The 15,261-nt window shown below is 41.6% G+C and overlaps 1 protein-coding gene across 8 annotated transcripts in view; it reads left to right on the forward strand.

Moving 5' to 3' along the window:
* COL19A1 (collagen type XIX alpha 1 chain) overlaps positions 1-15,261 on the forward strand; it is a 191,974-nt gene that overhangs the window by 93,823 nt on the left and 82,890 nt on the right. For all 8 annotated transcript variants that reach the window (XM_083730078.1, XM_083730075.1, XM_083730076.1 and 5 more), the window contains exons 13-15: positions 4,759-4,812; positions 11,223-11,276; positions 13,017-13,052. In XM_083730078.1, the coding sequence (XP_083586204.1) occupies positions 4,759-4,812; positions 11,223-11,276; positions 13,017-13,052 (144 nt within the window). The remainder of the gene's footprint in view (positions 1-4,758; positions 4,813-11,222; positions 11,277-13,016; positions 13,053-15,261) is intronic.

Here is a 15,261-nt window from a genome sequence, read left to right on the forward strand (position 1 = left end):
GCTGGATGTTTGAGAAGAGCTGTGGATGACTGTGTGCTAGAGGATGGGGAGAACTACTCAGTTGCTTGCGCAGCAGGGGAACTCCCCATTTTGATATGGTGAGAATATGAGTGGAGTGGGTCCATGCACAGCACAGCAAGGTGGTCATTTAATTGTTTACTGCCAAATGTACACCTTGCAACAAAGTCCATGTGTATTCTGCCGCCACTCAATCCTGAAGTCTTGCATCAGTATGGCAGTTTAAGTTGCAAACTTGGCAGTGCTATCTAGTGTTGCCACATGGTGAACCAGGCATGGATCTGTTCAACTCGCCATCTAGTCACACCTGTTTACCAACTGGCCTTGATATGTATTCATTTCTTTCTCACTGCAGTTCCTTGTGAAGTGCTTGTAGTTCTAAACACCAAGTACACTCAAGGGGTGGTGTGTGTGTGTGTGTGTGTGTGTGTGTGTGTGTGTGTTGAACAGTGTAATGTAAGACTGGCAGTTCTGTTAATGGTGACCCATGCAACATGGGCATTAGAGCCCCTACAGCAGCAACAACAAAAAGCTGCTTCCATGAATACGAATTCCCCCCACCAGCCATTATTGGAACTGTTTTGTGGCACTCTTGGAATTCGGTAGAAAATTATAAAAAGGCGCAGGGCTTTTAGAAGTAATGAGCAGTAATGTGGAAAAAGTGAAGGATAGGATGGGTTTGTTTGTAGACTCAAGGAAATAATAAAGACTTCAAGGGAAGAAAAATGCACCATATTCACTGAATGAAACCAGAGTTTCTAACAATTGCTTCCTTATTCTTTGTTCTTTGCTTGCCATTCCACTCTTCCATTTCCATCTGGCTCTCTCTCTTCCCTTCCCCGGCTGCCACTAGCCTTGGTTCTACAACTCTTTTCTAGCTCAGACAGCCCCAATTGATGGTTTGCAACTCCACAACAATTGTAGGACATCAGTTTTAAGGTTCCAGAATTAGAACATAAACAATGTTTACAAAATAAAATAAAAACACTTATAAAATATTTTATAAATTTGCCAGCCTGCAAAACATTAAACTGGGTATATAGTAGTAGGCATAAAATTTGGAAGAAAATTCCAGGGCTAGTTAGGCTTTGATATGCTGGAAGTCAAGTACACCTGTATTGTTTACACTGGAAAAATAGCTTTGAGTTAAAAACATGGAGCAGAAATCATCTAGTTGAGTCAACTTAGTTCGGGACTGTTACGATAACAGAACTAAAGTGATGAATAATATAGAGACTCTTCTTTGATATTGTACTGCTTTTTAAAGGGCTAAGTTTCAACTTTGGTAGATATGGGAGTTTAGAGAAACATAACCCCTTTCATTTTTCAGGAATAGCATTCATTCTCAGAACCTAGTGAATCTACATTTTAAGTTTCATGGCTGCCCTTAATTTCACTTACTTAAAAGTTACCATATGTTGTGACCATATATATATCCATATAACTGCTGGTGTGCCAGTGTGATTACAGAGATCACCTATATGCAGCCTCAGGTTTGTGGCTCAGTAGAAACTGATCTCAGTAATTGCTAGAGGCTTCTCATTTATACATGTCAATGCCCACATTGAAAAACAGGAATAATCAACAATAGGGACATTAATAATACATTTTTTTTTACCTCTTGGCTGCCAGTTTTTGCTTAGCTGAGCAGTCACCAGCTTTAGTCAAGCCATTATAAAATAGTGAAGACCTAAGAACATGCCAGACGTGTTTCAAAAATCAGCTAACTAGCTGTTCTGCTACTGTTGATGGAGAGGTTGCTTGTACTCTAATGCCTGGTTCAGAAATAAGTATTGTGCCTTTTACCTCATGCCTCACATGCAATAATTTAAGTCTTTGGGGGTTTCTTAAACCACAGTTTCCCTCTACACCTGAACTGGGAAACTGTGGGTTAATATCTGATATTAAGCCTCAGTTTCCAAGTTCAGATGTAACTGGAAACTATGGGTTAACAAACCACAAAGGTCTTTCATAACAGCGCATGGGAGAAGGCAGGGGAAAGATGCAGTGAGTACCATGCTTATTCTGGTTGAACAAGCCATAGTTCATTAAACCAAGGTGAACAAACCTGAACTGATCCTAAAGATGAAAACCTCAGGGTCTTAACAGTTTTACAAACAAATGTGTGTAATAAAATTTGACAGACTCATTCTTTGCTGCAAAAGAGCGATTTGTAGTGAAATAGAGAATCGTGAGCTTGACAGGTTTTTATTTATTTATAAGATGTCTATCCTGCCCTTAATCATAAATGATCTCAAGGTAGGTAACAACAATTTAAAATACAAGAAAACAAGAAGAAGCAGAAGATAAAACTGCCAATATCTCTCACATATGTTCCAGCGCAGGCCTTACACGAAGAGGAAGGTGTTCAGCTGGCACTGAAAGATGGATAAAATCAGTGCCAGCCTAACCCTAGATGAAAGGATGTTCCAAAGCCAGGATGCCAGAAGGCCTTCTGGTGGATCATAACCCCTTTGACCCCATTCATCCCTAGCTGATTTCAAGGTCCAAGCAGGGCAGTAAGGAAAGAGGTGTTTCTACAGGTAAACAGGTCCTGAGCCTTTGGGGGCGTTATATGTCAAAACTAGCACCTTGAATTATGCTCAGTGATGTATTGGCAGCCAGGGAACATCTTTCAAGACTAGCGTCCCATGGTCCCTTGCAGAAAGGCCCACCAGCACTATGGCCATAGTATTTTGCAGCAGTTGCTGTCTCTGTACCATCTTTGAGGGCCAGCTCCGAGGGCAGCCACTGAATTGCTATCTCTGTCCAGGAATAGTTGTTGCTGGCAATCTGTTAAAAGGCATCCTGTAGCACTGAGGCCACTGTACACCTGATCCTTCAGGTGAAATGCAACCCTCACCCCCAGCAACCCTCACCCCCACCTCTCCAGAACAGGCTGCCTTCCTTTTTCCTGGACCTAGGAACCACCTGCCACTTTTCCAGGGAAAAGCACGTTTACCTTATATGTATGCACCCACAGTGTTATTGAAGGGTAGGTGGGAAGGTACTGTTCAGCAGAACAAGGCCTTTTGGGGGAAGGATTTGAACATGCTTCACGCTTCACCACTGCAGTTTGCATTTTCCATGTGTTGCTTTGCAGTAAGGTAGCAGGCAACAGCGTGGTTCTTCTTCCAAGTTGTTTTCCTTTTTGTATGAAATATGGTGACTGTGCAAAATTCACAGGGCTCTCTGGCCGTTAACCAAAATCATATGAAGAAGAAGAATTACTGACAGCTAAACAGTAAGACAAAAAGTGTATAAAAAAAGCCAGAACCACAAAGGCAGGCACCCCCCAAACCCGGGTCTCCCAATGTTTTGGGACTACAATTCCCATCATCCCTGACCAGTGGTCCTGTTAGCTAGGGATGATGGGAGTTGTAGTCCCAAAACATCTGGAGGGCCGAGTTTAGGGATGCTTGCACAAAGGCATGGGAAGCTACCTGGTACGGAGCCCACGCCATTGGTCCATTTATCTCAGTATTTTCTACACTGCCTGACATCAGCTCTTCAAGGTTTCAGGCAAAAGTGTTTTCCATCCCTACCTAGAGATGCTGGGATTGTGAACTGCAGGCAAAGCACATACTCTACCACTAAGATACGGAGCATAAAAGAAAAGCCTCAAAATGTCAGTAGGCAATTATACACAAATCAAAACTAAAATAACAATAAGATGAAACAGCATCTAAACAGAATGGTAAAATACAATGTATACTAAAAGGCAGGGGGGGAAAGTAACTTAAAAGTGTATTTCAAGTAAACACCACTTTCGGTTGCCACTTTCCCCACATTAATAGCCCATTATTTAGGAGAGCCATTTCTCTTTAATTTTAGCTCACTTTTTGAAAGAATAGAACTCCAGCTCTTCAGTCCTGGTTTCTACATCTGCCATGATTTCTAAAAAGGGGGTCATCAGCACAGCACAGCAGGACAAACTGCTGCAGCAAGGTTATTATCTTCCTCTCCCCCTGCACCTGAGTTCAAGTCTGTTATGGGGTTTGGTTACTGCACTATCTTCTTTGAATGGGAATTTACAGATTGATCCTATAATGGCTTGATTGCAGTTGCAATACTGTGTAGGTAAAGCTTGTGTCTACTAACCATCCGTTCCCAGTTTTTGTGTTTGTGGTACTTCTGATGACATGGAAGGCATAGCAATTTAAGTCAGTATTTTATAAGCAGAAGCTGCTAGGATAATAGCAGCAATGACAAATTTTGTGGCACTTTAAAGTCTAGCTAATTTATTCCGACAAGTTTTCATGGACCAGAGCCTGCTCTGTCAGATGCAGGTTGAAAGTTGTTGGGATGGTGATAATATGGAGGATGTGAACAAATGGTGGAAAAACAAGAATAATTAATGCCAGTTGTAGTTCTTTTGCATCTGAAATTTTCTCTGTTCTTAACTGTGAAATTCAGTTAGCAAATTTCACTGTAATTTTTATTGCAGCATTTTCCTTCCTGGTTCTGAATTCCATTATTAAACATAACTGAATTCATTGAGCATTACTAAACCTTGCTGAATCCATTGAGTTGTGATGCTATACGTTTCCAATTTGCTGTATGTGTCTGAATTCAACTGTACTTAGTGCAAAAATAAATAAATAAAATGCAATAGTTTCCCGATGCAGTTACACGTTATACTGAAAAAGGTCATTGTTCTTTTAAATTTTCCACAATTGTTCTCCATTTAGATACACTTTTTGAAGAATGTAAAAAGAATTGCTTGTTTTTTTCTCCTAGGGTGAAAAAGGAGATAGTGGAGAGCAAGGAACAGATGGAACACCTGGAAGAGATGTGAGTTAATGTTTTACCTATCCTCAGTGATTTATATTATAGCTGCTATTTGTGTGTAAACTCTTCTTGTCAGCAGCAGTCACTGTGGTGAAACAGAGACACCCTCAGACTGGTGTTGCTACAACTTACCTGCACAGGGCTTGGTTAGGGGCAAAGGGTGATGGTGAGGTTGAGGCTGCATGGGTACACTAATGGAGCCAATCCAGCACTCCTGCCAGTACATGTGCACAGTTCCCTCTTGCCTTTACTTTTCTCCAGCCACATCCAGCTGGGCTGTGGTGACAGCGGTGTTGGGTTGGTGGCACTGCAGGTCTGCCCAGGCATACTGGCTGCTACAGCTTACTGGATATGAGCAGTTTGCTGCACTGGACCAAACACTCAGAAGTGGGTGAGCATGCACAGAAAGTTAGTTATGGCTCCAATTTATGGTGCGCCCAATGGCTTTTCTGTACGCTCTGGCACTCGTCACAGTGTCCTGTTGTGCCAGAAGCGGTTTAGTCATGCTGGTCACATCACCTAGAAAGTTGTCTATGGACAAACACCAGCTTCCTCGGCCTGAAGTGAGATGAGTCCCGCACCCCATAGTCGCCTTTGACTGGACCTTACTTACCTGCACCCAACAGATTTGTTTAATCCCAGTGGCTTTTATCCAATGGTGCCTTCCATTTGCAGAGGGACTTTTTATGTAGTAGAAGCCTCTGTTAATGGAAGGGGGGAGAGTTTGGCAAAACTCTCCAGAACAGCATGGGGGAGGTGATAGAGGCACCACAGTGGGGAGAAAATAATCAGCAAAAATCACTTTTCTGCTTCCTATTCTGCTTGGTCGAACCCCCTTCTGCAAATGGATGAAGTCCTCCCGGCTGACACTATTTCTTTTCCTGCCCATGCTTCTAAAATTTTTCATCTATCTAATGTGAAATAACTGTTTTTTTTCTGGAGCCATAAGCCTGAAACAGTGAAAGTCCATCCCCAATAGTTAACTTCCTTGCCATCATCAGATGGTTTGCACTTGCTGTCTTATTTAGTTCGTCTTGTAAGGAACTAGGTTTGAATATTAAAACTGTCTGTTAACTCCCCATGCGCACCTTCCACTTTACCATTCAGCACACTGGAGACACACAGCATGTCAGCCAGGAACTACAATTTCAAATCCAGCCAACAGCATAAATATTGATTATGAATGCCATTCATGTTGCTATTCCCAGTTTGCTTGGCATCCAATCTATGTTACCTTCCTAACTTTTAAAATAACATTTTTAATGTATGCACTATTTTCATATTTAACATAAACGGGAGATCTTTGGAGGATTGTGTCAAAGCATTCTCTGCCGGGGCCAGTTATAGCACTCCCTGATATTCCTAACATTATTTTGTATCCTGGGAGAAAGGAAGTGTGCCTGGGCTATTTTGACAGCAGTGAGAAGAGAAAACTACTGATGCTGAATAAACCCTGATGCACATTTTAAAAAATGATATACTCCCTTGCACACAGTCACTCTCTTTCTGCGTATCTCCCCCCACCCCACACACCAATTGCACTTTTCCTGGCTCCCACCCTTCGATGAAAGAGGCCGACTCTCAGCTTGAAAAACCCCCAAACTTTATTGAGAAAATCAGCACACAGTTTCAGCATCAACTCTCGGTACAGGGCACCTGGTTCAATGGCTCATAAGCAGAGTTCTTGAATACATGACTAGGCATAAGCAAAGATGCTCCTGCTCTGCTTTGAAAAAGAGGGTAGCACAGTTCTCCCAAGTACGGAGACTGTGCTTGTGTTTAACCCTTGGATTGAGTACAGCTAGAAGGCTGGAGAGTCCTTATTCTGCCCTCTTAGGTAAGATTCTCTTTTCCCACTAGAAACGAGGCTTATTTGTTGTGGTACTTGTATTGTATCTCACCAGACCCACTCCACTGAGGTCCCATATGGACCAGTGTAACTCTATCTGTTCTATATTCCAAGCTCTTTTGGGCTTTTGGAAGTTTATCTTCTTGCAAGCTGAAAATAGAAAAGTGCTCCTGAGATGTCATTGTTTTATATATTCCCCCTGTGGTTTTATATTGAATTGTTCTCATGACTGGGAGAGGGGCGGCGGCAATCAAAATGCCGTTTTCAACAAGCCCCACTAGGGTGTCTCAATAGTAGCCTTGAGCCCGTCATCTCCTTATGGAGCGAGGCCACATTTTTCAAAGTGTGGGCAACCATGTGTAGAGGACATTTGCCATAACCTACTACAATGTCCACTATATACACACCCAAGAAGTCAATTCATAAAACCCCTTTTCATGAAGAAAACAAATCTAACCAGGATGGAGGGGGTGAAATGGCTGCTGAGTGATGCTGATGACTCTGTGACTTATAAAGTGGCTCGCTATGTCCTGGCAGCTAAGAAGATTAGGAAGAAAGAACTGGAGGGGCTACTGGTCATTCGCAAAAGGGACTCTGACATCTAATTTTCACATTTTATTTTGAGAATTACTTTTCATTCTATGTAATTTTGAACATGTTTTTACTGCATATGTAGCGACTGCTGGGTGTGTGTATGTGTCTGTGTGTGTTTTCCTTTCCTTTTTTCCTTCTTTGGATGTTGTCATGGCCTTTGGCTAGCGCAATAAAATCAACACACACACAAAAAAAACAACAACAAGTAATAGAAGAAAACGCCACACAGGCCTTAACCCAAGTGCATATCCTGATTTCATTGATTTTCTTAGCAGTTGATTATATTCCTATGCATGGAGAGGTTTGTTTTGTTTTGTTTTGTTTTTTGCTGTTTACTTTGCTTTTTTGTTATCATATTTTTAGTTCCCTTGGTACTAAAGCAGGCACATTTTTCTCAGAATGCCTTTCTGCATTGGTTAGTCTTTTCTCCATTTTCTTCACAAAATGAGCATTTTTCTTTCTTTTCACAATTATCAATGCTGTTTGTTTAATACACCTGTATAAGAATGAAAAGCTTTTGAAAGAACAGAAGAAGAAAAGCAGCAAGCATTTATGGAGCAATAAAAAGGTAATGGGTTAACAGGTTGTCACTCCAGGCTGTCTATCACCTTGTGTAGTGACTTCTCTAAAAACAGCTTCTAGTCAGGAAACCAGCATAAGTTAGGGTTAAAAACAATCTAATTTGAAAAGCAGGTCACAGGGCTATGCTAACTGACATGATTACTTCCCCCTTTGAAATTCTAGCTGTTTTTACTTGGTATGAAACCTTTTTTGTATATATTTTTAAAGTCCGTTCTTGTTAGGAAGGCCATTGAATCAATTAGCTTTAACACCAGTTTACCCAACCCTCCTCACAGCTGGTGTATTAAAAAAATAAATAGGTAAAGTTGTATGTTTATGGATGTCTTCATACTGTCACTTTGTGTTTGGGTACAATGTTGTGGCACACGTAGCACATCATTTGAGAAGGGTGCACATGAGTAAAGATAGCCATGGTTAACTACATGACTATTTCGAATACAGGAGAGCAGTGGCCAGGAAATGATTATACCCATGTGTTGAATGGAATTTTAAAGGGGGGAAGTGCTATTTTTAATTGTGTGCTCCATTCTCAATTAGTGCGCTACATGTCTGTTCTGTACTTTGAGCTCAAATATGAAATGTAGCATAATAATCTTACGTTTCCCTCTGTGCAGTTTCACATTTGGGAGCATGTACGTGCAGGCCCAAATGAGAGACGGTTCTAGATCTTAGACAGAAGCCAGAGTGCTAAAGTTCTTGAATGACTCAGATACATGCTATTTTCAGCAATGAGAATGTTCAGTTGGCACCCTAACTTGAACTTAAAAGGCCACTGCCAGCAAGGGAACAGTCATAGATCACTAAGAGGCAATGGTACCACCTCGCCCTTTCAGGCACAACACTTGTCAGCTCCTAATGCTGGTATACTAATTCTACTAAAGCTACTGTCGTTGCTGTGACCTTGGTATCATGCCTGCTATGTGCATGAGTGGAACCCACAGTCAACAGCATAGTGTTCTGCTGTGTTGCACCAAGCACAGATTTCACAATAGGGTATGTTCCTTACTATCACTTCCAGAACCTCAGACGTACCATAAGTGCAGCATCAGTCAAACTGCAAATGGCTAAAGTTTCTACACCTGTACAGTTCTAGCCCTTGGCACCAAGAGGACCTAACCACCTCAGCCTGGTTGTGGTGGAGAATGATGAGCTGTCAATTCTGACTCAGCAGTGATGGAACGTTCCAACAGGGCTCAGAATGATCTATCATAGTAGGGCACGTAAAATATCCCATCTAACCTGATACAGGTTCTTCTACTTTATTGCGAACAACTATTGCTGATGGCAACCTTCCTAGGAGTCAAGTTCATGAGGCCTCTTCTATGTAGCCAGACTGTATCTATCAGTTCCTCCCGGGGGAAAGACTCCTGGGAGAATATAGCTGTTTTCAAATAAATGTTGGCCTGGTTCAACCTCACTCATTTTGCAAATCAAGCAACAAAGTTCTAAATAGCATCATGCTATGTACATACCAGTTAGGAGTGAGTGAGGTTTGTGGATTTATTGAGCTTGTGGAATTATTAGGCAATAGCATACGGTGGTACCTCTGGTTAAGAACTTAATTCGTTTGGGAGGTTTGTTCTTAACCTGAAGCACCACTTTAGCTAATGGGGCCTCCTGCTGCTGCTGCACCGCCACTGCACAATTTCTGTTCTCATCCTGAAGCAAAGTTCTTAACCCGAGGTACTATTTCTGGGTTAGCGGAGTCTATAACCTGAAGCGTGTGTAACCTGAAGCATATGTAACCCGAGGTACCACTGTTTGTTTCCTTGTGTGTCTTTTTCTCAGTTCTATCTCTCCTGTAAATACAGTCACAGAAGTGATTTCTTTGGAGAAAGGTATTATTCCATTTGTGTTCTAAAGTTACCACCTAAACCAATTCCACTTTCAGGCCATAGCAATTCAGAAACCTTAAACATTCATTCAGAAATCAGATCATCATGATTTGCATTTATACCATTTCATGCACAGGCATTAATAAGCCATAGAGAAGCCTTCCTCTCACTTTCTTTTTCCTTTGCTTGGCCTGTCTCTTTTTGATAAATCAAAGACTACTTCAGATTTAACTCTTCTGTTGCTGGTACGCATAATAAAGGCCACATCAAAGCTAAATCAGAATTATTGACAACATCCACCATTTAATCCAAAGTGGATACTTAAATGCTCATATAGCTCTAAATGATCTTTCTTCCAGATGGTGAATTAATGTAATTTTTGCAGGAAGTGAAGTTGCACAAATACAAGTATTTTGAATACTTACTGATTTAATGTTTCTGTTCCCCCCAGAGCACAGATGTTGCTTATCATTTTAGTGCCACTTGCTTTCCTGTTACCGAAAAACAAGCTATAGTATTAGGAAACCTTGAAGGAGGAGGAAGGAGGACTTGGGGCCATGAATTACGATTCTCCTATAGAATAACATGTATAACTTTTTTTTTCTGTGCCAATCTCAGCCACCTAAGCTGATACTACAGTGATGATATATTCATTCATTGTATTGTATTTATGTTTTTATTCTTCTAAAAACTATAATCTGCCAGACTAGCCAGAAATAAATTCCTTTGACCTATAGTATATCACATAATATAATTTATTTTACCACCAATACTACTACTGCTAACAATAATATTGATGACATTAATTGAATAGAAATGCCATTAATTGATGAATTTAAAGATAAATGTGTGTTTTATGGTGTCTTTAAATGTCATAATGTTTATATTTTCAGAGCAAATTATTTGTTGGATTTTCATGTTTCAAAATGAAATTGTATTTTATTGTTATTGTAAGGATGTATTGATTTGCATTTTTAATGTTCTGTTGTGAGCTGCTTTGAACATATTTATGTAGAAAGGGGAAACACAAATTTTAGTAATAGTACTACTACATCTTATCACATTTCACATTGCACTTATAACCCTTGTTTCTTATCTGATCCCCAAGTGTGGGAAGTCTATTCTTTGGTTCAAGGTGTCTTTTAGTATGAGAAGACTATTCCTGTTAACCAGGCATGCTTTTGAATCTCTCCCACATTCTGGATACTTCATGAAATGTCTTCTCTTCTCTAAATAACTGAAAATTTAGTGGGGAGTGCATTGGTTCCCCTTTGGTTCCATAAGCTAGTGTGTTGAAAGAAAGCAAAAAGTTACAAAAGTGAAAGGGGATGAGTTAGTCTTTCAGTGTTGCAAAATTCCCATATGCATTTCATAATTTATGTCAAGTAATTCATACAACCTGCTACAGCTCTTTGGTTCTTCTTTGATGCTTCACTGCTCTGGTTGCAATTTTAAAGAAGCCTTGAGGCTTTATTTTGCTGGCACATGCATTAATGTATTGCTGAAGTAATGGTACATTTCTTTATTATATTTTTTTTTTGCTTAATCCATAGGGTTTGAAAGGTGATCCTGGTGATCCTGGAATAGCTGGTATAAAGGGAGAAAAGGTATTCATTCGTGTGTGGATACGCAAATGACTAAATTCTGATGATTTGCCAGAATATCCAGACAAGGCTTGTTTAATTAGGAAAATGGTCAAAAATCACTTTAGAACAATTACTGTTCATAAATTTAATATGCATGTAATTACACTGTCCTGGTTTTTGATGCAATTATTTCTGTATCACTGAGAGATTATTGAAAAACAAATAAACCTGTAATGGTTGCTCATTTGCTGTGCAGGATCCCTGGTAATACACACATTGTAGGGGAGCACAAACTGCAATTTGTATTTCTTTGGAAAAATGCAGCCCTTCCATTTCTCTCCTTGCTTCTACTCATCTTCCCTGCAAGCAAGCAAATGTGTTGCAATGACAAGTAATATGTGTGCTAAGCCAGGCGTGTCTGCCTCACCTTTACATTACAGCATTTTATAAATAGTTTAATTATTTTGTAATTATCCCTCTTTAGGTATTGATCTGCCCTATTCATATTGCTGAGCCCGTTCACCTCCAGCACACAGGAGTTGGGAATGGGTCACACCTGATTGGATCTAGTATTCATTTGTGTTCTGCTGATTGGATCTTGTATCCGTTTGTGTTCTGCATAGTAATGTGACACATCTGCACCACTCTCAGTTGTTTGGTCCTTTGCTCTCAGTTTGTAAAACACCCCCCCCCCCTTTCTTATCTCTCTATATCAATGAATGCTTTGGTCATCTGACAAAATGGGCTCTGGTCCACAAAAGCTTATGCCATCCATTTATCTTCCCTCCCTCCATAAGAGTGATGGACGCCAACAAGGTGATCCCTTCCCCTCTACACACACATATTACATGGATCTCCCCCTGCTTCTTTTTGTTCTTTGGGGGATGTATACCTCCCTCTCCAGAGGGAAGTCATGCCTGTTAAAATGCACCAGAGTGCTTTAAATGTACAATGTGTAATGTCACCAGGTCATTCTGCTTTTGTTCATGCATTCCCTTTTTTGCCGCAGTAGCAACACATTTTGGTACATATTCTTGCCCGTCCTCCTGATCCTCTGATGAACCTCTCTCTGGCCCTCAGCTCTTCACGCTGCTCCACTGATGCTCTGAGCTGACTGAATGGCATCGGCAAGTGCCTCTTTACCTGGCCTTTGCTCAGTTCCCCAGGCTGCTACCGTGGCATTGACTGATTTGAACCAGGGCCAGGCAGGAGCCCTGTATCTTCGGTGGCTAACCCAGGAGACAGAGCAATGGCCATGCAGCTATGGCATGGCTCTGGAGGCTGGGGAGCCCACGCCGGGTTACAAAAGCTGCCCTCTGATGCAACTGGTGAGCGGTCATTTTGGTAAATATTCTTCCAATATATTGAGAAAGAGACCTCTGACCAGACACTGTCTGATAAGCAAAACAAAAGAGCTGGTGTCATGTAATGGTTATGGAGTGTTGGAACTAATACGAAGCAGATCTAGTTCAAAACCTCACCCAGCTATGATGTTCACTTGGGTGACCTTGGTCAGCGATGATCTTTTATCCTAACCTACCTAAAAGAAATGGGAGAGAACTATGTAACTTGAAGGAGCAGCTGAAGCTTTAAGCTTTGGGTTTCTTTCCTTTCAAATATGGAATCCTGTACTCATCTTTCAGGTGTTTGTGTGTGTGTTCCTGTTTTTTAAAGATCAATAAAATACTTTTTTAAAAGTGTAATTAAGTTTTTTTTAGAGTGAGAAGATCACTGACTTTTGCCTTTTGCCTAATTTTATAGGGTGATATGGGACCTCCAGGACCAGCTGCCCTTAGTGTAAGTACTCTAGACAAGAGGCAAGAAGAGATTGTTCTCATGCATGTCAATGTTTATTTTTTGGGTTGCCTAATGCTGCACTTGTTAGTAGATTGTTAATAAGATAGTTAAATGAGCTGCTCACTTCTTTTTCTGAAATAAAATATGCATCCAGTGATTTGTAACATACTATTGCAATTATAAGGGATGCAGGTGGCGCTGTGGGTTAAAGCCTCAGCGCCTAGGACTTGCCGATCGAAAGGTCGGCGGTTCGAATCCCTGCAGCGGGGTGCGCTCCCGCTGCTCGGTCCCAGCACCTGCCAACCTAGCAGTTCGAAAGCACCTCCGGGTGCAAGTAGATAAATAGGGACTGCTTACCAGAGCAGCGATATCACGCTGGCCACATGACCCGGAAGTGTCTCCGGACAGCGCTGGCCCCTGGCCTCTTGAGTGAGATGGGCACACAACCCCAGAGTCTGTCAAGACTGGCCCGTACAGGCAGGGGTACCTTTACCTTTACCTTTATTGCAATTATAGCATTTTCATCCTGAATTAGTGTAAAGAAAAACAGATATATTTAGTTGTGCACACTGTGTTTTCCTACTCATTTAAGAGCATACATTGCTTGTATTCTGAATGTGTGAAACAAAGCCATGCAAGCATTTTTTAACAATTTCTGCCATTTTGTTCATCACCTTTCATATCTGACAATGGCTTCAGTGGGACAACTGAAGGATTGTAGGTAGCAGTGAGGAATTTCTGGTTTTCTCTGTGTTTTGGAGTGAAACCTACCCTTTTTGCTCACCCCAGACTCATTTATGGAACATAGATCTGTGGATTAAGCCATATAATCTATTAACCAACAAGGTGACCTGCAGACTTCCTCTTCCTTCCAACAACATTTTATAGGTGTTCAAAGCAGCTAATACTTCCTCTGCAGCCACACAGGGAGGAAATGTCTTATAATACGCTCCTACAAAGTGGATGTTGAGGGACGCGGGTGGCGCTGTGAGTAAAACCTCAGCGCCTAGGACTTGCCGATCGCATGGTCGGCGGTTTGAATCCCTGTGGCGGGGTGCGCTCCCGTTGCTCGGTCCCAGCGCCTGCCAACCTAGCTGTTTGAAAGCACCCCCGGGTGCAAGTAGATAAATAGGTACCGCTTTATAGCGGGAAGGTAAATGGCATTTCCGTGTGCTGCACTGATGCTGGCTCGCCAGAGCAGCTTCATCACGCTGGCCACGTGACCCAGAAGTGTCTGCGGACAGCGCTGGCTCCCGGCCTCTAGAGTGAGATGAGCGCACAACCCTAGAGTCTGTCAAGACTGGCCCGTACTGGCAGGGGTACCTTTACCTTTTACAAAGTGGATGTATGTCGTAATGTGCAGTCCCTTCCTGGGGAACTGTACAAAGGAAAAGATTGCTGACTTGATGTACGTATGGAGGCAGTCGTCTTTCTTTTCATACAATGTGTTTGTAAGGCTATCGGAGACACGTATAGGAAAAGAAGTTGTAGCACTTTCTCCCTAGTGGAAACTAATGCAAATAGCACCATATTTTCTTCCTACGGCAGCTGGGATTTGTAATCTTAGTCCCATGGAGAATAGGCACCTTGCCAGGAATCTGGAGCATCTTGGACCCCCCTCCCCCACTACCACATGTGAGTCACTGGGCCCTCAGGGTGTAAGGGAAGGGGGCAGCAGAGGTGTCAAAGATGGGCATTCAAGCATTCCCTGCTCAGTTTGAACTTACTTGCAAGGACTCAATTAGGGATTCTCATTTCTGGTGCAGCCTATTAGATTCCTCATGGCATCTCTAATTAAGCTTCAGTTTGTTCATCCACACCCATATCCAATTCAGAACTGCCCCGAAACACTGTTTTAGAACTCCAACTGCCTCTGTAGGATAGCATGTTGGAAATGAAGAGAGCTGTGTGGGGGTGATTATTACAACTACATTTAGAACATCCAGCAGGGGGAAAAATTTCAGTTCTGTCAATTTCAGTTCTCCCAGTTTCTCATTTTTCTATTCTTGCATTCAGTTCTCCAGGTTTCTGCAGTTTCTGTATTTTAACACATTACTGTCAGCAGTTTTGACAAACACACATGTTTTTGGCAAGCAATTTATCCTCGTAAATGCAGTTTTGTATGTTATTTTCACAAATATATTCATTTTATACACGTTTTCTCCCAACATCCTTTTTTATGAACATTGGTTGGAGAACTGCATTTCAG

This window comes from Podarcis gaigeae (assembly GCF_964106915.1).
Source record: "Podarcis gaigeae genome assembly, chromosome: 3".
NCBI classification, from domain to species: Eukaryota; Metazoa; Chordata; class Lepidosauria; order Squamata; family Lacertidae; genus Podarcis; species Podarcis gaigeae.